General features: G+C 51.7%; 1 protein-coding gene across 2 annotated transcripts in view; it reads right to left on the bottom strand.

Annotated features, from left to right (window-relative positions):
- Window positions 1-9,475: 9,475 nt before the first annotated feature.
- DGCR2 (DiGeorge syndrome critical region gene 2) overlaps window positions 9,476-26,943 on the bottom strand; it is a 44,004-nt gene continuing 26,536 nt past the window's right edge. The window contains exons 3-10 of one of the 2 annotated variants that reach the window (XM_054392545.1): window positions 22,267-22,392; window positions 21,186-21,405; window positions 20,137-20,213; window positions 17,844-18,020; window positions 15,814-16,017; window positions 12,494-12,646; window positions 11,199-11,435; window positions 9,476-10,176 (exon numbers count right to left, since the gene is read on the bottom strand). In XM_054392545.1, the coding sequence (XP_054248520.1) occupies window positions 9,935-10,176; window positions 11,199-11,435; window positions 12,494-12,646; window positions 15,814-16,017; window positions 17,844-18,020; window positions 20,137-20,213; window positions 21,186-21,405; window positions 22,267-22,392 (1,436 nt within the window). In that variant the 3' untranslated portion in view covers window positions 9,476-9,934. The remainder of the gene's footprint in view (window positions 10,177-11,198; window positions 11,436-12,493; window positions 12,647-15,813; window positions 16,018-17,843; window positions 18,021-20,136; window positions 20,214-21,185; window positions 21,406-22,266; window positions 22,393-26,943) is intronic. The other variant, XM_054392546.1, reaches the window with a different exon arrangement.

The following is a 26,943-nucleotide window of genomic DNA, read 5'->3' as shown; positions in this document are numbered from 1 at the left end:
GCTGGCGGCAGGCTGGAGAGCAGCGGGCGGGGGCCCCCTGGCCTCCTCCGCAGTGCACTCGGGCAGGCGGCAGGGCTGGGGCGGGAGGCAGTGCTTCCAGCCCGGAGAAATCTTCCGCTCCAGCCTGTGCTTTGCTGTTAAATATTCATCACAAGGGCTGAGTTTTAACTCCTCGGATGCTAGGAGGGAGGGGGGGGGAGGGGGGGGATAAGGGGGAGCGGTCCGGCCCCCAGCCAGCCCCTCTGTGCAGTGCCAAGCCCCTGCGCGATGCCAGCCCAAGGGCAGGAGGCAGGGACAAAGCAAGAAAAGGCAGGGGAGCAGAGGGCTGGCGGTAGCCTAGGAGTGTAGTGCACTGCTGGCCTGCTGCCCTCCGAGGGGTGAGGGGGTGGCCCCCCAGTGCTATCCTGTTCTCCATCCCCAAAGCAAGGGGTTGGCAGCATCCTCACTGTGTGCCACCATGCCCACCCCAGTGGTGCTCACTCTTTGCAGGTATAGCCTGTGGGTCAGCCTTCCCCCACTCCAGCTTTGGCGGCTCCGAGCCAGCAGCAGGTCCTGCAGCACCCGTGCTGAGGCTGGTGGCTCCCATCAAGGACCAAGGGCAGGGCCGTACCATGGGGATCCGTGGGCCAAATCCGGCTCATCAGTGCAAACAGAAGCCCCTCCCCAGGCAAAGCCCAGCAGCCCTCCAGCACCCTTAGGGCACAGGTAGCCCCCTGGCCACCCAGGAGCAGCACACTGGTGGGGCAAGACTCGGCTCTTTCCCTGGCACAAGGTCTTACCACACCATTTCAGTTCAGGGGGGCAGTGCCAGAGCAGGAGCCTCAGCACCCACCTGGGCATCCCGGGAGCCTGGCACTGGCATCCTGCGCTGGCGAACGCAGGCGTTCAGCTCCTCCCCGCGAAGGCAGCGCAGGCTGTCCCCATTGCACCTGGCCGGGCAGGGCACACAGGAGCCAGCACGGTGCCCGCGCAGCTCTGCGCTCCCAGCAGGCAGGTGGGCAGGGGGTGAGAAGACAGGAGCGAGGTGTTGGCACATACTCCTGAAATATCACTGCCGACTTCAGGCTGCAAGAGGCCACGGAGCCCACAGCCTGCAGCCCCTTTCGGCCCTGGCCGGGAGCGATGCCGAGGCGCTGTCAGGATGAGCAAAGCGGCAGCAGCGCAAGGGCAGCGCGAAGGAGCCTCCCGCTGCCAGCTTGGCCAGGGCCAGGCTCCGGCTCAGCAGAGCCACTTGGCTGCCGTGTGCGACAGAGGACAGCACACCCAGCGGGGCTCGTCCTCAGCGGGGGCTCTTCGGGACACCCTTACGCCCCCCGGGCAGCGCCAGCGCCGGGCAGGTGCCGCATGTTTGGGCGACAGCGCAGGGCTCCCCCAGGCTGCTCTGGCTCTGCGCCACGGCTGCCACTTGGCCCCTGCTCCAGGGATGAGGTAGTCTGCAGAGAGCTGCAATCATCCTTCCGGAGCGAGTTGGAACGGGTGGGCAAGGGAGGGGAGGTCTCAGCAGGTCTGCAGCCTGCCGCCGTCTGCTGCTGGGAAGGAGAGGGGCAGCTCCAGCATGCGGCGTGGACCAGGACCCCCCTCGAAGGCAGATGCCCACCAAGGGGCACAGGCTCCATCTCCTGCCTACAGCTGGTGGTTTTTGGCAAGGAGGGCAGGAGTAGGGACAGCTCATGTCGGGAACAAGTCCGTTGTCTCACACCAGGCCCTGCCAGACCAAGCAGTGGCAGACCCAGCTAGGGATCCCATGGGGAGAGCCCTGCATGACTAGAGGGGAACACAGAGCCCTGGCAATGCTCAGCAAGGCTCTGCCAAAGGTAGGAGCAGAGCAAAAGAGGAGACAGAGCACCGAGACGCATGGAAAAGCAATGACAGCAGTGAGGTGCTGTGCCCATACTGCTCCTGCCCTGCTCCTTAGGGAGCACCACAGGCTGCTGGCAGTGGCACCAGGCAGGAGCAAGCTCCAGTTTCTATAGGAACCAGATCAAACCTTCGAAGAGCTGCTCTGTGCTTGCCAGTCTCCTGCTGCCACAGTGCTGGTGGGGAACTCACAGTTAGTCCTGGAGCTCTGTGTTGTCCTTAGGGAGAGAGCCACATCCATCATCCTTCCAGCATGGAGCCAGGAAGCAGCTGAGGTCCCCACGGATGCAGGCAGTCACAGCACCAAGGGCGAGAGCCATGACAAGGGGAAAATGCCACTGAAAAATAAAAATAGTTGCTTAGGCTGCAGCCATCGATCAGCCGTGGGCACAGTGCCACCCTGCTGGGAACCCCCACAGCATGCACTGTCAGCAAGTGCAGCACCAGCATGCAGCAGAGTGCCAAGAAGAGCTCCTGGAGGTAAATACTGTGCTGCCACCAGGAAGCCTGAGCTGACAGGACAAGACTTGAGCCTGCAGGCTGTGGCTCATATCACCCAGGGATGGGTGCCAGTGAAGAGTTGTGGGTGGCAGTGAAGGGTTGTGGGCACCCAGAGAAGCAAGTGCAGTGAAGAGGTGAAGTTTAAGTGGAATAAATACAGCAGCTGCCTCTGATTTTCCATGAAGATCTTCAGTCTCTCTGATAAGCTGCTGCTAGCCAGAGCAGAAGCTGGGATCAGGGCAGGGAGCGCAGCAGAAGTCTGCTGTTGGCACTGGCACAAAGGAGACACTGTGGCTTGCAGATGTGCCCTGGGCACAGGCAGCTGCACAGCCTCTTCATTCATCCCGGGCTCCCACCAGCTCCAGGGACATCTACCCTCCTGTGTCCTGGCACTCCCCAGGGTCACTGCCAGGGCATGGCCTCAAGTGCCCAGTGTGGTCCCAGGGGCTGAGTGCTCCAGAGACGGCGCTGAGCACGGCTGCCCATTGCCCTCCCAGGAAAATGCATCTTAAACTAGCAAGGGCTTGCAGCAGGAGGCTGTCCAGCAGTGCCCCTGCCACAGGGAGTCAGTGCTGGCAGCTGCCCCCTCCCGGGTGTGTCCCCAGGGAGGGGCAGTGAGCCCTGTGAGTGGTGGTCATGCTCCAGGTATCCCTGGCTGCTCCCTAACTGCAGCCCTGTCCCTGTCCCAGGCAATGAGAGGGAAGGGTGGGCAGGTTGTGTCTGCACAGGGCCTTCCAGCATCCATGAACCCCATGGGGTCCTTGCTGGCCTAAGCCCCCCACCAGCTGCTTGTGCCATAGAGGCCTTTGTGTCCCCCCAAGGAGCAGAAGCAAAGCAAAGCAAGGGCTGTGCTCCATTGCCCCCAGCTGAACCAGCAGCTTGTGGCCCAGACCACAGAGGAAGTTCTGGGAGCTGCACTGGTTCAGGTCCCGCAGCAATGGAGATGGCTGCGGATAGCAGCTGCCCTCTGCTGGCACAAGGAAAGGAAAGCAGAGCCCTCCCTGGCACCTGCGGTGCCAATGGCACTGCACACTGGATGGCTTTCAGCAGTGAGTGCATGCTGCAGCCATGAGCAGGGCATGGGCACAAGCCAGCAGTGCTGCAGGGACTTGGAATCACAGAACTGTCAGGGAGGGACCTCAAGGCTCATCCAGTTCCAACCCCCTTGCCATGGGCAGGGACACCTCACACCAGAGCAGGTTGCTCACAGCCACATCCAGTCTGGCCTTAAAAACTTCCAGGGGTGAGGTTTCCACTGGGCAACCTGTGCCAGTGTCTCACCACCCTCATGGGGAACAAGTTCTTCCTAACATCTAATCTGAATCTCCCCATTTCTAGTTTTGTTCCATTCCCCCCAGTCCTATCACTCCCTGACACCCTAAAAAGTCCCTCCCCAGCTTTCTTGGAGCCCCCTTCAGATACTGGAAGGCCACAAGAAGGTCTCCTTGGACTCTTCTCTCCAGACTGAACAGCCCCAACTCTCTCAGCCTGTTCTCATAGCAGAGCAACTCCAGCCCCTTGCTCGTCCTCATGGCCCTTCTCTGGACACCTTCCAGCACCTCCAAATCCCAGCAGATTGGAAAAAAACCCAGGGAGTGTTTCTAGGACCTGAGCTCCCAGCCTGGCACATGAGCAGATGGTACCAGGGCCAGGTCTGGACCACACAGAAAGGAGCTGTTGCTCTTCCCCTGCACCCAAACCCACCTCGCTCTCATTGCAGGCTGGGAGCAGGAGGCCAATGTTTAATCCTTTAACTACTTCCCCCAGAGAAAGTGGATTTGTCTCTGCACACCTCTGGGAATCCTGAGTGCAGCCATTGCACCACAGGGCACCCATGGAACTACCACCAGGACAGGGGTGAGGACACAGGGGCTCCACAGCCCCACGGCACTGCAGCCACTGCCCAGGCTGCTCCAGAAGAGCAGCACAACCTCCCCATGCCTAGACAGTCCCAGCCTGTGAGCAGCACCCTGTCTGCAGCACCCTGCCCGCAGCACCCTGCCAGCCCCGAGGCTGCTGCTATGTGCAGGTACCACAGGACAGGCGCCAGGCCCCTGCCCCGTGCAGTGACAGACAGAACTTTGTGACTCACTTGATATCCACAGCATGGCTTGGGAGCGATCTTTAGAAGCTTTCTCGTCCAGCCCCCTGCAGTGAGCAGCACTGCCCCATCCCCCATCCCACGTCCCACCAGCCTAGTGGTTTATGCAGCGAGTTCTGCCGGGGATCATTTCCCTCTGCCAGCTTTGTTCACTCCCCAAGAGCTCCAGGCTCTGTCAGGAGAGGCAGCATCACCTCCCTGCTCGCCGAGAGGCTGGGGGCAGAGCTGCCTCTCCCACCGCACCCCCCAGCTCCAGGGTTGCCACAGCCGCCTGCGGCGCGGAGCAGCTGGGGCCGCTCGGAGAAGGGTCGCCTCCTGCTGCAGTGTCCCTACCAGAAGAAGGCTCACCCCAAAACACGGCTCTGGGACACCTCTTCTCCTGCCAGCCCACCCAAAGCACCCAGCACGCAGGAGGCCTAAAAAGCAACCACGAGAAGCATGCAGGTAGCGAAACTTTCCTTTGGGAATGTGATTAAAAGGTTGGAACTCACCGTGTGGAATAGCCGAAGAGGCGTCAGGACAGCCTCCAGGCTTCTCCAGCAGCCTCCTCAGTGCCACCCAGGCACATGGCTGCAGCCTGGCTCCGTGCAACACTGTCCCACTCCCACTCCAAGTCTGATCCCCTAGATCCCTGCCACCCCACACCAGGAGCTGGGGGTCTGGATCATCCTTTCCCATCCAACAACAACCACCAACTACACCTCCTGCCCAGGGACTTGGCTTCTGCCTGCAGGGCTGGGGAGGGCAGCAGGAGCAGGCTGCACTTCACCCTCTTGGATATAAACCCAGGACCTCCTTAACTAACAGGTAAAGTGCACTGGAAGGGACCTGGCAGCCTCCCCGCCCGAAGCTAAAATGCAGCTGCTGATGCACTCTGCAAGCTGCCAGCTCAGAAACATGAGGAAGCACAGGGATGCAAAAATCAGGAGACACTGGAGGAGGCCACTCCTCGTACAGAACACAATTTATTTGGCATTTGGATGAAATGTTTCTCACAGCATCTTGAGAGAAAAAAAAAAAAAGAAAAATAAAAATATTAGTGCCAACCCCAAAAGGAAGAAGTTAAACCAAAACCCCTCAGTGTCACAGGGACTGAATTATTCTTCTCATAGTATCAAATTTAAATTCTACAATGGTATTTCACAGAATATCAAAATCTTTTATACACTGCCACAGTTGAGTCCAGTCACAAACCAACTACACAGGAGAAGCCCTGCAAGTGCAAGACTGGCTAGGAGGGTTCTGCAGGAGAAAGTACCAAGCAGTGTCTGATCCTCTCCCACAGCTTCCCAGGCCTCCACCAGCCTGGGCACTGGGGGCACCAGCTCCAGCCCACCCCACGGTGAAGGTGCAGGATCCTGGAGAATTAAAGCTATGTCGTACCTAGCAGGCAGGAAATGCAGGCTGGGGGCAGGGGAAGCACATCTCTAGCATCAGAGGCATCTACTCCAAACCAAAATCTGCTTCCTCTGGAGCTAGGGGAGGGCAGAGACAGGGGTGTGAGCTCTGATCCACCTCCTCTACTCTCAGATGGCTGTAATTTCAGGGTCCAGCTCCCAGTCTGCAAGGGCAAGTTGAAAGGAATTTCTGTGTGTTAGCCAGGGCGGGAAGAAGATGTTTCAGCAACTGAAAGGAGATTGCATGAGTAACAACACAATGGCAGTGCTTTGCCACTGAACAGCCACACCTGGAGGATAAAAACAGCTTCAAAAACAGCTTCCAAGTCGTTCAACATTAGATGGGAAAAGAACAGGAATAATTACTGGGCACAAAGACATTTTCTTCTCAAGTCCAACTTGGGAGATGCATGAACAGGCCACCCCTCCCACCAGCTCCAGGGGCAGAGCAGCTGCTGACTGCAAGGCCAAGCCTTCAGAAAAACAAACGCTCCCCTACTGCACCAGCATCCTGCCCTGGATGGGTAAAGGAACAGGCTGAGGCTCGACACAGGACAGGGACAGAAGGCAGACCAGCTCTGTGCACCTAAATGACATCTTGGACCTTCGTGATGGTTTTAAGACTGTCCTATCATCAGCACAGGATGAAACCCTCTGGGGCTACAACACCATAGGGCCACTCTGGAAGGATCAGAGACCTCCATATGGCACCACAGGTATGCTGCAAGGATGGGAAACCAGAGGAGAGGCTTTGTCTGAGGCCACAACAGGAGATGGCAAGCCCTGCACAAAACCCAGTGCTGCAAAACTGCAGCCAAAGCCAAGCCAAGAGCAGAGCTCTCTGCTGAGCATGCTGCTGGGAGTGCTGTGGTAATGCCAGCAACCACTGCTGGGCCCAGAGGGACACTCGGGATGCATCAGTAGTTAAGAAAAACATCCAGAGAAGGGAACAGTGGTGGTGGTGGGGAAAATAAATAATAATTAAAAAAAAAAAAAAAATCAACAGACAAATGAACTCCAAAGACCTCAAGCTAATGGAGATCAGAATGAAAAGGTCTTCCTCAGGCAAGCATCAGGTCTCTGTAATCAGTGCTCAGGACGAACTGCTTACCTTGCCAAGGGCAGGTTTGCTGAGGAGCCAGCTGCTGCCAGGAGAGCAGCTCCTCCCCAGCTGGTCTAGGACTCTGAGCAGTTGTGATGTTTTCTGCTACAAAGGTTCTTACTCTGAGGGAAAGTACTTGGTGTGAAAAAGCTACATTAAAAAAGGGAGGGAAAGGACAATTTTATTGCCAAATTAGAAGCTCACCGAGAGGTAAAGGAGCTGAACTTCATGAGCTGCTCTGTTCAAGGCAAAGTTTCCCTTGCTTACAGTTAAGATGAAGAAGGACAGGGAAAAGGAGAGCAACTAACAGCCTCTCGGACAATACTCAAGTGGGAAAGGCTCAGAAGTAACAGGGGAAAAACATATCACAATGAGGCTTCTGCCAAGAGGCCTCTATTTGGAATAGCTACAACCAGGAGCCACCATCAAGTTGCCAGTTGTAATAGAGCTTATTTCCAAAGACAGTTCACCACAGAACCAAAAGTAAACTAGAAAAGTATCCAACAGATTGCTGCAGCGTTAGGGGAGGTGTGAGGTAAGGTTCACCTCAGCCACAAAACAGCTTCAGAGGCTACACCCAGCCCAAAGGCCTTTAGTTATTGCCCTAGGATACTACAAAGATTCCATCTGGCTTCAGAAGAAGTTGGAAGCTTTCTGTTTTGCACAGCTACCAGAAGGTCTTTCAGGCCCAGACTGTAGTAGCATAGACTTTGCACAGCCTGTCCTATGACAGAGCGTAGCCAGCTTAAGAGCCTAGCTGATGTCCCAATGCTTAGCTTCACCTAGCTGGACACAGCACAAAGGTTACCATCTACAGTATGTACACAGAGAGATCTCAGCACTCACACACTCACACACACACACACACGTACCTAGAAAACAAAGCAAGCTCAGTCCCTACAATGTATAAAAGGTAGGAGTGTGCTCAAAACTGCACAAACCCTGCTGCAGGCTCACACTGCACAGACACCCAACCACCTGCACACATGCTGCTGACTGCTGCTCCCCATCCACTGCCTTACACCAGGGCTTCAACTTAGCACAGGAGACAGTGAAGAGATGCCTCAGGGTGGAGAACTGCTCCTCTCATCCTGTTGGAGCCAAAGCAGAGAGCAGAAGGCAGGCAGCAGGGCTGGCTCCAGCTGGAGAGGCTTCCACACAGTACTTCCTCCCACTGCTGAGCCAGCAGCACCCCCCAGACCTGTGGCTCAGGCTATCTGATGGAGTCAAGGCTGTTTGCAAGTGCCTGAATGTCCAGCTATGAGCTCAGGAATGAGCCCCACATTTCCTGTGCAAAAGAGAGCTGAATTGTCAAGACCAATCCCCACATACAGTATAAGCCTACAGGCAAGACACAGAAGAGAAAGTAGCAGCACATCCAATGGGGAAAGAGTCAGCTGCATTGGGAAGCCACAAGAGTGGGTTTGGATTTGTCATACCAGTATGATTTCACTAGAAAAATAGATCACAGCCACCCTCCATGCAGTGTGTGCTTCAGGTCCCTCTAGGCTCACACCCTTCATAAGGTAACAGAAGAACACTCACAGGAGCATTGGGTACAAAGTCCTTAGAATTCCTCTCATCTGCCGGCCACTACAGGAAGTCAAGAAGCAGCAGAAACAGGAGGAGGATGGGGGAAAAGGGTCAATTGTCTGCACACAAAATCCAAACTTAAATTCCAAGTCACCCCTAAAGATTGTTTTGCACTCAATAATCCAACCCAACAGTGCCTGGCTTTCCATCGCTCTGCCATGGGTGTAAATGAACTGCAGGAGTTCAGTCTGAGGGGGAAATTCCACATGACTTCTTTATAGACTGAACTACACTTACCTTGTTAGAAACCCTCCTGGGACCCTGGATAAATGGTTTGGGGGGCAGAGGGGAAATGCCTAGGACTGGAAGGCTTGGATAAGGAAGGAGTGTGCAGTTCAGCATCAGTGCAGCGCATGGTGATCAGGCTCTCAAGGGGCACTTGTGGAACTGTACAGAAGTGAAACGGAGGCAGGGAACACTCACATGCTAAATCTAGCACACAGCAAGAAGAGCCAGAGCAATGCTCTGCAGGCCAGGCTTGGGTGACTCTTCCCTGCAAAGGAGTTAACTTGCAGGGAGAAACACCTGGGTCTGCCTCATGGGACTGCCACGCACAGGGGTGTCCGTAGCGAGCTCAGGCTGCATCCCAGGTTAACTGGAGCCCATCTCTTCTCTCAGGCACGGCCTAACACACGACGATTCCACTGAAGGGACTCAGACATGACACAGATTTCTTTAGAGGCCAGAAATTTACCCAACAGTAAGAGATTCTGCAGCTACCAACAACGAATGATGGCAAATCCTCCTTCTCCCTCACCCACTTGTCACCCATGGTGCAGATACTTCGGCTCGCAGTCGCTGCAGTGCTCCGCAGCTGCCAGGCAGATCCAAGCTTGACTCCTACTTGGTGCCATGTGTCTTATCTCCTCAGTGCTCCCACTCTGCAGAGCAGGCCCCCAGCCCCTTCCCCCCCTGCAGTTCCATCTTCTCTTCCAAGTGAAGCACTGAAGCAAGAGAGAAAGCAGCTGCTGGCAGGAGAGTGCCACAGCCTGGCTCCAGCTGTGTCCAGCCAAATCCAAGCAGCTTTTTTGCTGATGTAGATTTTTGTTTCCTCTCAGGTTAAGAAAACAAACCAAAACAATTAAAAATAAAACTACCCATACTTTTCACCTCCTTGGAAGTCAAAGGAATTCTCTGCACTCTTTTCCACAGCCCCTGGGAGAAAAGAGCGGCTCTCCAAATCCATCTATTTACAGGACCAAGCCATTAGTGAATGAATGACGACAGCCAAAGAACCAGAGGCACGACGCTAACCTAGAACCAAAGAGCTGTGCTCAGAAAAACCAGAGTGGAGCTTCCACTTGCAGTCCAAGCCACGGCTCAGTGTGTGTCTGTGCAAACAGCTGCTAAACCTCTCTGTCCAGCCAGGGGCTGCTCACTGCTTTACACAATGGTGTTGAGAGAGCAGTGGCTGTGGTGGCTGCCCGGAAGGGTTTCTGCCGGCGTGGTCTCGGCGAGCGGTGTGTCAGGAGGAACGAGCAAGGTGCTGCTGTCAGCAGAGTCTTCCAGCTCCACTGGAGAAGGACCAACCGAGGGAGGAAGGGAGCCCTCTGTAAGCTGTGGGGACACGTCACAGTTTCCTAGTGATGGAGGACTGCTCTGCACAGTCTGAGAGAGAACTCCATCTGCAAAGGACAAAACCCAAGCAGAATCGCAGCATCAGAATCACAGAAAAGCTTTGGTTGGAACAGACCTCCCAAGCTTATCCACTCCAATCTTCCACCTAGCACTGCAGGGTCACCACCAAACCAGGTCCCTCAGCACCAGCTCCACAACTGCTTAAACCCCTCCAGGGATGGCAGCACTGCCCTGGGCAGCCTCTTTCAAGCTTTGAGAGCCCTTCCAGTGCAGAAATACTTCCTGAGCTCCAGCCTGAGCCTGCCCTGGTGCAGCTTGGATCCATTTCCTCTGGGCCTGTTGCTGGCCACCAAGGAGAAGAGGCATCAAAACATGAAGTACAGCATTTCACCTTCCTCAGTAGATTCACTCTCTGTATTTCTGGAAGCCCTGAGTTTTTCCTGGTTTTTTTTTTTTTTTGCACTGCAGAGAGATGAGCCTACAAAGAGGAAAATGCTGTAGCAAAAATAAAACTCTGATATATAAATAAGACCCTTGCACTACTCAGGCTCACTTATCTTGTGAGATCTGCTGCTGCAAAACCCCCAATGGCAACGGTTTCTGCAGGGTGTGAACATCACAGCTGCAGAGCTGAAGAGCACTGAGTGAATCACTAGAAAGTGTTATTTTGGGTCCATCTTGGGGGGTGTGGGTGGATAGAGAAGATGCTGGATGTATTTTACTCAAAAAAAAAAAAAAATCTCTTTTTCTACTTTTTAATACCAATCTCTATGGATTCATCTTCAAAAGACCATGAAAGGTACCAGCATAGTGTAGTGGAAGTGAGGTAACCAAGCAACCCACCCAAGGTAAGGTCCAAGCCTGCTTGCAGCACTTAAGACTTTGAGATGACCCAAGCTTAATGATAGCTTTTAACAAAAGCCTCTTTCATCACAGATTTCATGTTAAAATCTCCTATTTTCCCCTCACAATCACTAAAACACACGATTAAAGGTAGAAAAATAATACTAAATACCTACTCTCTAGCCAAACCAAAAGAGGAAGAAAAGAGAAGTTACTGGCTGCTTACCTGGAGTGGAACAAAGGATGCTGTCTGGATTGACAGAAGCCTCGTAAGGAGGGGGTGGGTCATCAGGGTGTTGAATGTCTGGGTACTTGTAAGCAGTATAGGGTGGAGGTGGATCATGGAAGTGAAATGCTCCACCTTCCCCATCATCTGAGAGATGCAGTGGGGTAAGGCCAGTTCCAAACCCATCAGGACCGTAGTCAAAGCCAGGCATCCTGCGGCCCAAGTTGAAGTGGTGCACTGGTTGAAGAGAAAAAGCAGTTCAGTGCAGTTATCTCATGCTTGCTTTTTCAGTTTGGGGCAGATCTCAACACCTTTTCTCACTTCTCACACCCAAAGAACTCAGGTCTCCTGAAGACCTCAAAAACACTTCCTAACCTGAACAGGTCAGCTTCCTGCAGTTACACAATGATACCCAGGCCCACCTGCTCCTGCATCACATCTAAATTTGGATCTACCCTCTTCAGGCTAAAGAGATCATTCATACTTCAAAGAGGTTTTTCCATTACCAGCTAAGAAAGTTCAATTTTGAAGAACCTATCAAGACACACACACACAGACAGCACAGCCAGGCAAGACCATGACATTTCTCACCCTTATGTAGAGCAATCTGTCAATAATAAGCACAAGGCACAAGGTAAGTGTTGATGTGGACCTGTTGGAGAGGCCACAAACAGGATCAGAGGGCTGGAGAACCTCTGCTATGGGGACAGGCTGGGAGAGTTGGGGCTGCTCAGCCTGGAGAAGAGAAGGCTCCAGGGACTCCTTAGAGCTGCACTGCAGTATCTGCAGGGCACCTCCAGGCAGGCTGGGCAGGGACTGTTCAGGAGGGGCTGTGGGGATAGGCCCAGGGGCAAGGGTTTGGTACTGGAGCAGGGCAGAGTTAGGTTGGACAGCAGGAGGAAGCTCTGCACAGGGAGGCTGGGGAGACACTGGCACAGGCTGCCCAGGGAGGTGCTTGAGGCTCCATCCCTGCAGACATCCAAGCTCAGCCTTGCTGTGTCCCTGGGCAGCCTGCTCTGGCTGGAGGTGTCCCTGCTGCCTGCAGGCGCTTGGACAAGATGCCCTTGGAGGCTCTCTTCCAAGCCCATACAACCTGTGAGTGCAGAAGATTTCTCTTTGAGTGTGGAGTAGTTCAGAGAACCAAAACTTGTAGAAATCCTGAACAGTTCCATCATCAAGGCAAAGCTGCATCTGGGTGCTTACAGCAGTGCCACAGAGCCATGCTGCTGCTGCTCTCTCTGCCTGGAAGCACAGCCCCTGCCCAGCTCCAGCCCCCTCCAGAGGCAGCCACTCACGGTTGGCTCCGATGAGGGACTCGATGCGCTCGCGGCGCCGCTGCCGCAGCCGGTGCACCATGAACAGCAGCAGGGAGAGGATGAGGAAGGAGGAGATGCAGCTGACGATGAGCCGCATCCCACCAGCCATGGAGTCGAACAGGCTGCTGCCATCTGTCACAAAGAACAGCAGAGAGAAGCCAGAGTCACTACTGCTGGGGAGTCCCGCCCGCGCTGCTCTTCTGCCCGCAGCAGCAGAGGGCAGGCTGCCTGCCACAACACTGCTCCAGGTTTCACACTGCAAGGAAAGCAGCAAGCAGCAGGTGATTGATCAGCTATTGACTGCAACAAGATCTGAGTGTTTCTCGAAGTGTCTTAATAGGCAAGAAAAAGGACAAAATATAGAAGGTTTAGGACTCTGAAAATGGGAAAAAAGAAAGGCTAATGGCATTCTGCACATCCCTTATCTCCCTGCCATGGCCGAGGGTCCTACACTAAGCAGGACTGCAAGCCTGCAAGCTTTGGGAAAGGTCATTTCTCAAAGGCTTCTGGACACCTTAATTTGCATATTTCTAACAACAATATTTCTAAACATGGTCATTATCACCCAAATGTGGGCATCTCAATTTCCTGTGTCATTGGTTAGCACCATTAGGTGACAGGAACTAAAAATACCTTCGGAGGAGGAACTGCAATGTTAATCTCCGTCTCACTGTTAATCCCACTGTCTCACCTGGAGAGATTAAGGCAAAGGGGAATGAAATCTTTGCTTAGAATGACTTGGAAACCAAGTGGCAGAACATGAAACAGAGGAAGTGGCTTCATGGCCTGGGCACCTGCTGCTGCAGGACACAAGCATCACAGGATGATCACAGGATGTTAGGGGCTAGAAAGGACCTCTGGAGATCTTCCAGTCCATCCCCCCCTGCCAGAGCAGGACCATAGAATCTAGCACAGGGCACACAGGAACACATCCAGGGGGACTGGAAAGGCTCCAGAGCAGGAGACTCCACAACCTCTCTGGGCAGCCTGCTCCAGACCTCCAGCACCCTCACACCAAACAACTTTCCCCTCATGCTCAGGAGGAACCTCCTGGGTCCCAGCTCATCCCTGTGGTTCCTTATCCTGTCCCTGGGCACCACCCACCAGAGCCTGGCACCTTCCTCCTGACCCCCACCCCTCAGCTATTGATAGGCATTGCTCAGGTCCCCTCTCAGCCTTCTCCTCTCCAGACTCAACAGCCCCAGGGCTCTCAGCCTTTCTCCATAGCATCCTGTGATTATGTCCATTGCTCCTCACCCTATCACTGGGTATCACTGCATGAACTATTGTCAAGTAAAGTCCTGGATGAAAAAAAAAAAACAAAAAAGAAAAAACAAAAAGAGGAAGACTCAGCTCACACAGACCAAAATAAGTCATCACAGAGACTTCCAACCCACAGTTTATTTCAGAAAGACTGTTTTACAGCAGCAGCAGCAACATCCTGCAGCTGCACCAGTTTAGACATCAGAAAGCTTCTGTCCCATCAGCTCTTTCCAAGCGTTTTATTGCTTTTATTGCCCTTCCACAGGTAAGAGTTGTGGGGCTGCCCAAACAACAGCCACACAGAAACATCCTTTTCTGCCCCATCCATGGAGTGGCAGTAGACAGACTACCTCAGGCTCAGGATTAGCACATGAAAGATTTTCCTCTGCTATTTATCTTCAGCTCAAGGAGGAGAAGCATATTTCAGGGAAGTGTAGCTGTGATTGCTCAGCTTACTCCTGCCACTGAGAAAAATCCCCCCCCACCAACTCCTCCAGTCACATTGGCTACCCACTTGTAATCACTGCTCACCCACTCACACTGCCAGGGCTGATTACCTGCCAGCCCAACAGGAGCATTTATTGCCCCCTGGTCTCTCCTGGGGTGATTAATTGACTTGCTGTTGATTAGCACACTGGTTTCTTTCTTTTTGCCCCAGAGGTTAGGGAAGATCTAAGTAAGAACTGCACAAACAGACACTGATTAAAAAAAGCAGGTCATTAATTTTGTCATCTGGAATAGTCATTTATGAACCCCCAGAAGGAAAACTGCAATGCTCCATTTAAAAACCTCAGTGTTTATCACTAGCTGAGTAACTTCACTCTGAAGGAAGTTTGACAAGTGCCGGATGAGTCTGCTCTCAAAAATGAAGTGACTAAAAAAAACCACCAGAACACTCCAGGCAAGTGTCTAATGAAAGTCTTCTTTAGCATCAGGACAGAAAGAAAAGCTTAAGGATCAGAAAGGATGTGGCAAAAGACACTCTTCAAAGCAGTATTCATGAAATAGCAAATCCTGCAATAAGCAAGGATTAAAGTACACGGCATGAGGTTATCCCAGGGCACCTCATCCTGGCTGCTGCATGATGCTTTGCTGACACTGTTGCCCAAGAGAAAAACAGGGAAGCCAAAGTCCTAGGATGGGGAGGTAGACTCTTGCTTTTCCCCTGCTCCTTCACTGACCAACACATCTGTTAAGCTTAACCCTCAGAACAAATGTGAATGACAGCAGGGAAGAGCCAGTGGCCTTTGATGATTACCTTCTGCAGTTAAGACAAAGGAGACTGCAAATTCGGCAAGGCAACAAAAGCACACACCCCCCCCCCCCCTTTTTGGTCACAGGCTGAAGCAGCAACCTCTGAAGGCAGGAGTTGAGCTTCTGTGCTGCCCACAACAGCTCCTTAGTGGACTGAGCTATGAGCAGGTTCTTTTAAAGTATCAGGAAATAAGAGTATCACAGAATGGCTCACGTTGAAGGGATGTCCTGACATGATCTAGAACTAACCCCTGCTCAAGGAGCATCAGCGACATCAGGTTGCCCAGGACAGAGTCCAGTCAGCTGCTCAAGGCCTCATCCAGCCTGGCCTTGAACAATCCCAGGGCAGGAGGCAGCCACAGCCTCCCTGGGCAGCCTGTGCCGATCTCATCACCCTCACACTCAAGAACTTCTTCCTCAGCTCCACTCTAACCCTGCTCTGCCTCAGCTTCAAACCATTCCCCCTTGGCCTGGCTCTAGACCCCCTCAGCAAAAGTCTTTCTGCAGCCTTCCTGCAGGATTTCTTCAGGTCCTGACAGGCAGCTCTGAGGTCCCCCTGGAGCCTTCTCCTCTCCAGGCTGCACATCCCTAACTCCCTCAGCCTGGCCTCACAGCAGAGCTGCTCCAGCCCTTGGCTCATCTTTGTGGCCTCCTCTGGACTCATCCCAGCAGTCCGCAGAGTTTCATTTCTGACTATTTCAGATCTTTCCTCCAGCAATGTGGAGGCACTGAAAATGATTCATTACTCCCAACTTGCCAATACTCCAGCAGCCAGCTCCTACCTGGGTCCAAGCAGGTGAACTTGCAGCACTCCTTCGGGTCCTTGCGGTACTGCTGGCAGCCCTGGGGCCGCTCGCACAGCGCAGCCACACACATCTCAGGCTCCCCATTGTGACAGGTGCAGCTCAGGCAGGGGTCATTGCCCTTTGGAGTGAAGTAGTAGCCTTCATCAACGATGTTGTCTTTGATATCAACACAAGTCTGGCCTGGAACAGAAACACACATCAGGATCCAAGGGAGCCTGCCAGGCAGCAGCCCAGTTAATTCTGCTGCACGAAGGGGTCTGTAAGTGTGAGCAGGTCACCAGTTCCAAGTCACACCTTCACTTTACAGCAACTCTTACAAGGAATCTCCAAGTAGGGGGAAGATAATGGAAAGTCTGGAGGCTTAGAACTGACCTAGTGAGTTTGAAGTACTTAATGGAACTGACACCCTTCCAGGGGTCCTCTCTGAACCACAGGGAGGCGAGTGGGCAGACAAGGTTAAGCTTCACTGGCAGTGCCTGCTGCAGCTCCCTCCCTCCCTCCTGATGCTTAGGAAAAGCTCAGGAGCTGCAGCAGGCTTCCCTAGCTCAAACCTGAAGAACACTCTCAGCAGGTTAGGCCTTAAAAAGGAAGCCTAACCACAGCCATTCCACTGCCCTAGCTGCATTGTGATCCCTGCCCAGCAAAAGCAGTTCAGGAGTTTGCTGCTCACTGTCTTTTCCTCCCACTGAGCCGAGGGCAGGTACCAGAACCAGAGAGAGGGATCACAGACAGCACTGGGACCTGATACTTGCAGCAGCTGCTCAGGGAGGGGGGCCCTGCCTCCTCCACCCCAGGCACAGCTCCACAGGGAAGTTTGGACTGGGAGAGAGCTGTGGAGGTTTGCAGCTCAACTCTTGCTGCAACTAGCAGGGTCAGCTGTGAGGTCCCAACAGGCTGCTCAGGGTTTTACCTGATCTGGGCATAAAAGCCTCCAAGGACAGAGGCCACATAGCCTCCCTGGGAGTCTGCTGCACTCTTGACTGCCCTCATGATTAAACAGCTTTCCCTGGCAGTCTTCCTGTTCCATGTCCCTTGATTCCTGCCATGCACCACTGTAAGGAGCTTGCCTCCAGCTCCTTAACCTCTTTGTCAGTGCTGGCAGACTGCTCTCAGGTCCCCTGGCAGCCTTCCCCCTTCTCCAGGAATCCCTCAACATAAAAGCACAGGCACTTCAGCCCACATAAACTTACTGGCCCCCACTGATCTTGTCTCAGCTTATCAAGGTCCTGTCATCATTTTTCTTGCACCACACCACGTGAACTTGGACACATGACTCTCTCTCTCATCAGCTTACACTCCTGGTGCCACTACCCTCTGCCTGACATTCTGGCAAAGCTGTCACCTGCTTCACAACATCCATCCTGAAAAGATGGCAACCAAGTCCTGTTATGATCCTCATTCTGCCTCTATGTCAGAGAGATGGAGGCAGTACGATGCCTTCCCAATTTCAGGAGCAAAACCAGGCAGAGGAGGGCTGAATTTTCTTCCCTTGCTATTCTGTATAGCTTTCCCCCCGCTTTATAGAAAGTGCAACTAGAAAAGCTTCAAGGCCAACAGCTCTTCTGCTTCTTGCACAGCAGCACCCTCTGCATCAGGTGTCTCAAACACCACCTGCAAACACTGCCCATGCCTGATGGCACAAAGCCATCATCCTGGTTCTAATAATTGGCTGGGAAGAATTCAGTAGAATCTGGTTGATTTTGAAGTGTTAGTTGATTAACTTCCCATGAAATAAGAGTGGTACTTTACTCATGAGGCCCTTTTTAACGCCCTTTTACCATTTACCTTGGGGCTGATAGAGCTGCTCAGCAGTAATGTTTCAGTGGTGGGTGACAACCACACATCACGATGCTCTTTACATAAACCAAGCAGAAATTTAACTTCCCCTCCCTTCGTGTTTTTTCCCCCTGCCACAGGCAGAAAGGATAATTAACCAATTTCCCCACCTTTTTCACGCTGATATTTCAACACACACCACAGTGACCACCCCACCAAAGCCAACTTACTCCTTTTGCAGAGGAATGAAGACTTCTCATAGCAGTTTTCAGCATACCAGCTGTGTAAACCGTGGTGCCGCAGAGTAGGGAAATGGAAACACTGAAGCTGAGCACAAAGAACGTTTTCATTTTCAGACATGGCCGTACCAAAGATAGGGTCAGGGGGTAAAAATACTTCTGAAGAGCCTAGAACAAGATGCAGTGGTATAAACAGCCTGTGGGCATGCACAGCTTCAGAAAGGCTCTGCACTGTCACTCAGTTCATGCACACCAACTCTGCCAAGATGCTGCTGGCCTCCAGGTTCAGCTTCCATTAGCACCACTCCGCTGGGGGAAGCAAATGGCGAGGAGGGAAAAGCCTGCTGCTCTCCAAGGACTGGGTGATTTCATCACCCTGCAGCAGCAGGAGTTGTGCCCTCCTGTCTCTACAACTGCTGCCTTCCAGACCCCCCTGGCTGTGCCTGCCAGTGGCTCTGCAGCCCTCAAGCACCACTGTCCTTGGCCATGCTGGCTGCTGCTGGAAGGAGACCACTGGTGCTGAGCCCGCCCCTGGCACTGCAAGCTCCTTTCAGTGCTCCCAGAGATGTGTCCTGTCCTGTGCAGCACAGCACTGCCACCCCACCTCTCCTGCCACACAGAGTGCAGAGCAGCGCTGAGAAGAGGCTGCAAGGTCCCTCCTGCTGCTGCAGGGGCACATGAGGTGGAACCTTTGGTCCCCCAGCTCAGGTAACTGCTCAGAGGCCACTGTGATGGCTTCCAAACACTGCAGGAGGTGGTGAAGGCATTTTACAACTGCTAAAACATTTCTGAGCAGCATCTTGCTCCACTGCTAGTTCTGCTGGTACACACAGATGCAGACATTAATGGGAGACCAGGACACAGCAGCTGTGGGAACTGGCCTGGTTTGGATGTTTTCAGAAGCCTGCTTCCCAAATCTCTGTGCTTAAACATCTGCCTGTAACAGCTATGGCAGCTGGCACATTGCACAGCCTGCTCACACAGACCTTCCGGGCACTGTTAGGCATGGGTTTGTTTCTTGCATTTTTTAAACACAACTAGGGTCTGCTACCATCTCCAAGTAATGGATCAAAATTGCCAGGCTGCAGGACCCTAAAGCAGTTTTCAAGCAGATACCAGGAACTGGAGAAGAGAAGGCTCCAGGGACACCTAAGAGCAGCCTGCCAGAACCTGAAGGGGCTACAAGAAGGCTGCAAAGGGATTGTTCCCAAAGGCCTGCAGTGACAGGGGCAGTGGTTTGAAATGAGAGCAGAGCAGATTGAGATTGGATGTGAGGAGCAAGTCCTGCACCAGGAGGGTGGTGGAACACTGCAGAAGGTTGCCCAGGGAGGTGGCTGAGGCCCCAGCCCTGGAGATCTGCAAGGTGAGGCTGGACAAGGCTGTGAGCAACCTGCTCTAGTGGAGGGCGTCCCTGCTGAGTGCAGAGGGGTTGGACTGGGTGAGCTTTGGAGGTCCCTTCCAACCCAACCCATTCTGTGATTCTATGAGTTCAGAATCTGCCTCACTGAAAGTCAATGAAGCCTAAGGTAAGTTTGTCCAGAAGCTACTGAATGCTGCTGCTCTGTGCTTTATTTCATGTAGGTATCCTTTTGTTAAACAGAAATGAACAGACAGTACTGAGGAGGCTTCAATTCATCTAATGCATCAAATGAAATAAAATTAGGATATAGACAGGTAGAAGGATTTTACGGCTCCCTGTTTGCAAGCACTGGCAGCAGATGGCAGTACAGTCAACTTGCCAAAGAGCACAGAAAGGTTCTTTTAAACCAGCTTTTGTCTGGGGCTTCACAAGAGAAACCTACCCATACCAACAGTTCTGTCCAGACCAGAAATCCCTGGTATGATAAAAGTTGGGACTTTCAATCCTCCTTGCCTTGCCCCTGCTGCCCACAGACACCTTTGGGTACATTAAGGAACTAAGGAAACATTCCTGTTCCTGTCTGCATGAGAAGGAGTAATTTCCTCAGAACGTTCAGTCAACTCTTTTCACTTAAATGACAAAAAGAAATCAGTATTTATGTGCATGAGCAGCAGAGTAATTCAGTACAGTCACTAGAAAGCTCTGCAGGGCTCTTCTGCTTCTTGTGTGTCAAAGGAAGTATTTTTCAAGACCCAAATTTCTGGGACTGGACTGGGTGATCTTTTGAGGTCCCTTCTAACTCCCACTCAGTGATTCACTGTCTCACTATTATCACTGGCAGAAGTTACACTGTGCTGGCAAACCACATTCACACTCTAAAGACACTTCCCATGGCCCATTTCAGTAGTAACTTCAGAAGCCTACCTTTGTAAGCTACTTCCCAGTGACCTTCCAGGGAGTGATTTCGATTGGTGATCACATACTGGTATCCAACCCAGAACCTACACAAAGAAATCCACTTAGACTCCAGAGACAGAAACAAAAAACATGACAACAAATTCAAAGATATTTCACAGAACCATCCAATGTCTTTAAATTCCATTTCAAACCATCCTGATTGTTTTTTCTCCTTAGCATTTCATGCCCACACATTGGCATCATAGACACTTCAGTTTAGGAACACAGTAGAACACCTGGAAGTTTTGTGTGTTTACAAGTGGTAACTCCCTAGGGGTTTGTATCCCTGATTTGACTTCTCCTTCCCTCCCTGATCTGACTCCCTCCGTCTCTGATCTGACTCTGTTGTTACAGCAGCACTTCTGAAACCCAAAAACCACACAAAAGCATCCAGAAGTCTAATATTTCATAAACACATACAACTTATGACAGACTGTTCTCGATCAAACCATTTAAGTCCCCAGGGACAGACAGACCATTACTGAACCATTCCCGGTGGTCTGTTCATGGCAGCAAAACAAAACCCCAAACAACAGAAGAAAGATATTTGCTGTGACCTTAACGGAATGAATTATCTAAAGCCAAAATGACATAGTCCTTGCAACTCAGAATGGCTTTGTCACTTCATTCTTATCTCAAACTTTGAGTCTTTGTTAGAGCAACTGGGACTCAATGGAAACAGAACTCCTGTTGCAAAATTCAAGGAGTTCTTTCCAGACATGGTAGTGCTGCAGTAATTCATTATGTAACCCTTCTCTGCTGCAGTTCAAGAATGCTAGCATGGTGCTGAGACAGCTTGAAGATTAAAAGACTCTGAAGTGTAGCCTGTCAAAGTTAACTAAACCAGGAATTCCAGGTGGCCACTGCCACACAGTTGAGCAGCCTGCCCATGCTGGGTTATTAACCCAGTTTAAGGTCACCTTATCCCTAGACTTGCTAAGCAAACTGAACTAGCAGCACCTATCACCCAGGAACTCAATGCACCAGGAGACCTCTGTCCTCCCCATCCCACCCACCTGCGCTGGTCCTTCCTGACAAAAGCTTTTTCTTCCAGGTCCCACTCCTGTGCCAGGATGAACCTCAGCTCCTGGTCTGCGGTGAAGGTGGCGAGGGAGCCGTTCACGCGCTGGCATGTCTGCACCGCGTCCCAGTAGTTCTCCCCGGTCAGGTACACTCGGTAGCAGCTGGCTGTGCCCTCATAGTGGTGCCAGCCTGTTGGGCACTTTCCTAGGAAACATGAAGAACAGAAGGGAAACCATCCCCCCAAATTAGGATCTTCAATGCATCCTAAGCAGCTGATGACACTGCAATGCATGACCACATGAATGTGTACACACAAAGTGCTGTTGAGTCTGGAGAGGAGAAGGCTGAGTGGGGACCTGAGCAATGTCTATCAATAGCTGAGGGGTGGCTTAGATGAAGGTGCCAGGATCTGGTTGGTGGTGCCCAGGGACAGGACAAGGAACCACAGGGATGAGCTGGAAGCCAGGAAGCTCCACCTCAACACAAGGAGACATTTCTTTATGGTGAGGGTGACAGAGCCCTGGAGCAGGCTGCCCAGATAGGTTGTGGAGTCTCCTTCTCTGGAGACTTTCAAAACCCACCTGGATGTGTTCATGGGTGACCTTCCCTGGGTGATCCTGCTCTGCCAGGTGGGTTGGACTCGACCTCTAGGTCCCTTCCAAACCCTCCCATTCTATGACTCTGTGCTTTCTGCTCACTTTCCAGGGGAACAAGACACAAAGGCTCAGCTATCCCCCCTGCTGAAGGAACAAACCACCACTTAAACCAAAGGCTTGGTTTTCTGTAGTTGCAGTGAGTTCCAACAGCAAACTGCAGCTCTAGCTTCCCAAATCCAGGCTTCCCAGGGCAGCAGAACTCTCTGCATGTATTGGCCTGCTACTGAAACTGCGCCATTTAACGAGGTGCACGTCAAAGAAGTGCACAAAACCCTCCAAAAGCAACTGCATGAGAAGAAAATCTCATCAAAAATCCTATTAGTTTCTCATTTACAATCATTAATATATTTTTTAAATAGCCTAAATGGCTCAATTAATTAGCAGAAAGATGGCCCAGAGTTCCCAGTCTGCAACTTACTGCTGAAGCGGACAGGCTGTGCCATGTTGACGGTGTGGAAGCGAGTGGTGTCCCCTCCTCTCCCTCTGTTGTGCCTCGAGTCCACATTCTCCTTCCCATGGTAAGTTCGTTGGTCCCCTGTCAAGCCTAGGCACCAGAAGGAAGGGTCAAGCAGTGGCAAAAGACAGATTTCATCGAGTTAAGCTTTGTCTGGGTGTTCATTCAAGGCATACAGTGATAAGTAACAAAGGTGCTAGAGCACTGCACCAATAGGGTGCCCAAGGCCAGGCTGGATGAGGCCTTGGGCAACCTGGGCTACTGGAAGCTGGCTCTGCCCAAGGCAGGGAGGGTGGAACTGGATGATCTTCAAAGTGCCTTCCAATCTAAACCGCTCTGTGAACCTACTTTTACCTACTCCTGCTTGCAGAACTTTCCACTCTGCAGCTGCTCCATCTCATAGTTGTGTGTTTGAGGAGATAAGACAACTTCTGATGGAGACGGTCCAGAGGAGGACCATGGAAATGATCAGTGACATGGAGCATCTCTGCTATGGGGACAGGCTGAGGGAGCTGGGGTTGTTCAGCCTGGAGAAGAAAAAGCTGCAGGGAGACCTTAGAGCTGCCTTCCAGTATCTGAAGGTTGTGAAGGTCTGGAACAGGCCTTCCAGGGAAGTGGTGGAGTTCCCAACCCTGGAGGTGTTTAAAAACCATGTTAGACATCACACTTCAGGGCATGGTTTAGAGGCCATGGTGGTGTTGGGCTGATGGTTGGACTTGATTTTGGAGTTTTTTTCCAACCTTAATGAGTCTGCAATCTATTAAAGTAATCACAGAACATTAGGGGTTGGAAGGGACCTCCAGAGAGCATCCAGTCCAAGCCCCTGTCAGAGCAGGGTCACCCAGGGCAGAGCACACAGGAACGCAGCAGCCAGGTGGGTTTTGAAAATCTCCAGAGAAGGAGACTCCACAACCTCTGTGGGCAGCATGCTTCAGGGCTCTGTCACCCTATGATCCTATTATCTGGGAGGAAAGACCTGCAGAGAAGGCCCACCAAACAACACACTCTTTGAAAGAGAAGATAACCCTGAAGAGCAAGAAACTCTCTAGCTGGAGCCCAGGAAGAGCACAGCAGCTTTGCACTGCTCCAGCTGCAGCACTCCGAGTTTGCCCTGGGTTAATGGGATAAGCAAGGGACATTTCATCACCAGGTTATCCCAGGAATTACATGCCCAGAGATCACCACAAAGAAATGGCTGTGCAGGGCACACTCACGTGGCCTTGCAGGAATACAGTGGCAGCCCTGCTGTCCAGTACTAGAATGTGCTGTTACCACTGTGTGCTGGGGCACACCCATCCTGGATGGGTCTGAGAAGAACCCAGCCCCAGGTGGACAAAAGAAACTTAATCTGGGGGAGGGCTTGGCCCCTCCCCTGCTGGGAGAAGGTGGTCCCCTGACTCAAAGGTGGTCTATTCCACTCCCCTTTCCTGTCCAGCAAGCCTATAAAAAGGGCAGACATCTTGCTGCTTGCTCTCTTTCCTGCCTCATCTGCTCGAGATCTCCTGCTGCTGTTGCTGTCACTGCCTCCTGCACCGGACCACGCGGCTGGGGCCCTTTCTCTCTCCCAACTGAATCCACTGACGTCCAGGGGAACACGAGGCCATCCAGGCTTGGTTTTGTATATTTTTCCCACTTACCCTCATCCCTCAACCCTGTGAACCCCCCCACCCCGTTACTGATATATATATATACACACAGAAAAAATTATTTTTTCCTTTCCCTTTTGTAAAAAAAATTTCCTCCTCCTACTTCCAAACTGACATCAGACTATTTCTTTCACTAATTTATTTTTTTTCTTTCCCCTACCTTTTTTTTTTTTTCTCCTTTCTTCTCTCTCTCCACCCTGCTGAGAGAAAAGGGAGAGGGACAGGGGGAGGAATTTCAATCTATTATCATTTGAGCTCCTAAACTCAGAGCTCAAACTACCACTCACTGGCAAGAAGCTCAGTCAGGACATTTCAGACAGCACAAACTGGTGCAATCATTTGGCACTGAAGATCACTGATCAGTTGTGATTAAAGGCCAATCTATCTTTAGGTTTAGAATTTGGTTGTTCTTATTGCTCATGGTTCAGTAGCAGCATTTATTCTGTGATTTTAGAGTGATCCTGAGACTCTAAAAGAAAAAAAAAAGGAAAAAAGCGCAGATTATATGAAGACTTTATAACTAATGGAGAAGGCTTTGTCAAAGATGACGTGAGCCCAGCATGGGGAGCTCTCTTTTCTCATGTCATTAAAGGGTACAGCTCAACCCAAAGCAGCAGAGAGAAGCAAATGCACAAAGAATGAGCTGCCTTTCAGAAGGGCGAGCAGGTGTAACACCATATGGCTGACCCTTCGCAGCTCAACACAACACCCACGAGGTCTTAACAATTCACCTCCCCCAGGAAGAAACCACCAGTGCCAGGGTTACTTGGGCAAAATCTTCAGCTGAAAGGATTTATGGCAGATGCTTTGACAAATAGCTGCACTGCTCCCAGACCAAGCAAGTTCAGGAAGCCCTCGCCCAGGGAGCAGGGCACTCGCTCCTGCCTCAGCACCTGCCCATGTCAGGAGCCTGGCAGCTGGGACCAGCAGGGCTGGAGAGGCAGAAAGCAGCCACCTCGAGACACTTCTCTTTCAAGCCTAGCACTGCCAGCTGCTTTGTTAAACTTGTGCTCTTCTGGTACTCTGTTACTTCTGTGTGACCTGAGAAAAGCAGCAATGCCAAGTTTTGCAAGGGCAAGAACATAAGAGATGCTAAAGAGCCTCCAAGTCACTTCACTGCCACAAAAAGCTGTCACAGATTCTGGTGGCAAAGGTGTCATTGGAGAGGCTGGGCAGACAGACAGAAGACACTGACTGTAGCATAGAGAGGTCCTGCTAGGGTCATGACTCCAAGAGCTGAATATTGAATTTTGGGGCTGTGAAATAGTTTTCAGAGCTGCTGTTAACAGAAGACAGCCAAGCCAAAGCCCTCTCATGGGTGGAGGTACTATGTCAAACGATGTCAAAATTGAACTGTTGGTGAAGCTATCGAGCCTTACCACACCTTATTTGTTCCAAGATTGGAGTTGCTCCTGTGTAAATACTAAGATTCTCCATTTTACACCACAAGCTGCCTTATCCCCTCAGGTTCAAATTTGCCACCCAGCACATTAACTGCTAAAAGCTTGGGAAAAAACTTTTAATTCCATTTTGTAATTAGAGAGGTGGGAGAACTTTGGGATTAAATCCAGGTTTGTGCCTAAAGATTTGGAAAGAGAGTTGAGAAATCCCAGGAGGAGTGATTTTTCTCACACCAAAGCAGCTTCTGGCTCTGCACTGTCAATTGTGTCCCGCAAGGAAATAGCTTCCAACTACCAGCAGTATCCTGCTGTACTGAGCACTGCTCCAAGTAACAGATCCACAGGGAAGAGCTTAGCATTTAAACACCACCAAGTAGGGGGAAAAGGATGCATGGTGGAGGAGCTCAGCTCAGCAAAGGTGTGGATCAGAGGTTTTTATCGTCATTATCTCGCTCTGAAGGAGGAGAGGTGCTACAAAGCACACAAATGTCAGCAGCCACTTCAACCACACACAACAGCCTTGGCTAAACAAGATACAAAGCTGTTCCTCAGCACTGCAAACCAGAGTGATGCAGCTGTTGCTACACCTTCAGCAAACTCCACAAGGGAGCCCCTGCAGACTCCAGGATGATTTAGGGTGCATGTGCTGGGGCAAGCCACCTCCAAGTCTGCACATTTCTTCCTGATGCAGTATCTGGGGAAGTGTTTCAGGGCAGCACACGATGACATTGCATAGGATCAGCACTTACAGTGAGCTTCCTAGCAAGATGGCTTCTCCACGACATTAGGTTCCCCATCTCAACATAAAATCACCTTAAAACAGCTTGCCATGGAACTGCTGGGCAGCTCAGAGCACTGCCAGCCACTGCTTGTGCAGGCCTGGGGCAGCAGGACTGCCAGGATGGCAAACTGCCCAGTGCTCATTGCAGACTCAGGCCCCTGGGGGAAACACCCCTAAGAATTCAGCTGATTGAAACTTTCCAATGTTCTTATTTCTGACCAAGCAGGTCTAGGAAACAGGACTCAGAAACACCTTATGATGAGGAGCATGGTGTTAAGCAAGGGCATGTGCTGCAGGGTGAGCTCTGTATTTGCAAATGGCACCATCTGGTCACTTATTCCAGGGAGAGGGGAAGCAGAATATGTAGCTGCAAACTGGCAAAGTGGCTTCATTAAAGGCCCCGGAATTTAAGACATCCTTATTCCGTTCACATGTAAGAGAAACAAATATCAAGCCTGTAGCAAAGGAACCAAACACAGGTGAACAGCCAGGGTTACATCAGGCCTTGCCCCACTCCCGCTGCTGAAAATGGATTTATTAAGACCAGAAGGCCCGCAAAGAAGGTCAGGTATCTGGAGAAGCTGATCTGATATTCTAGTGGAAGGAAAGCTGGAAATGCAATGAGCAGTAAAAGGCAAACTGCAGAGCTCTTCATTCTTATGGGTTTCAATAGAGAACTCTGACAGAAGGAAATGTTCTACTTTGCCTACTTGTACAGAAACAGGAGGAGCAGAAATAACAACTGCCCAGCTGTACAAGTCCCATCTGAAGGCCTATTTCCACCCTTTCACAGAATACACCACTCGAGGATAAA

Source organism: Indicator indicator, chromosome 26 (genome assembly GCF_027791375.1).
Source record: "Indicator indicator isolate 239-I01 chromosome 26, UM_Iind_1.1, whole genome shotgun sequence".
Classification (NCBI taxonomy): domain Eukaryota; kingdom Metazoa; phylum Chordata; class Aves; order Piciformes; family Indicatoridae; genus Indicator; species Indicator indicator.
This window is presented reverse-complemented; position numbering and strand designations above follow the sequence as displayed.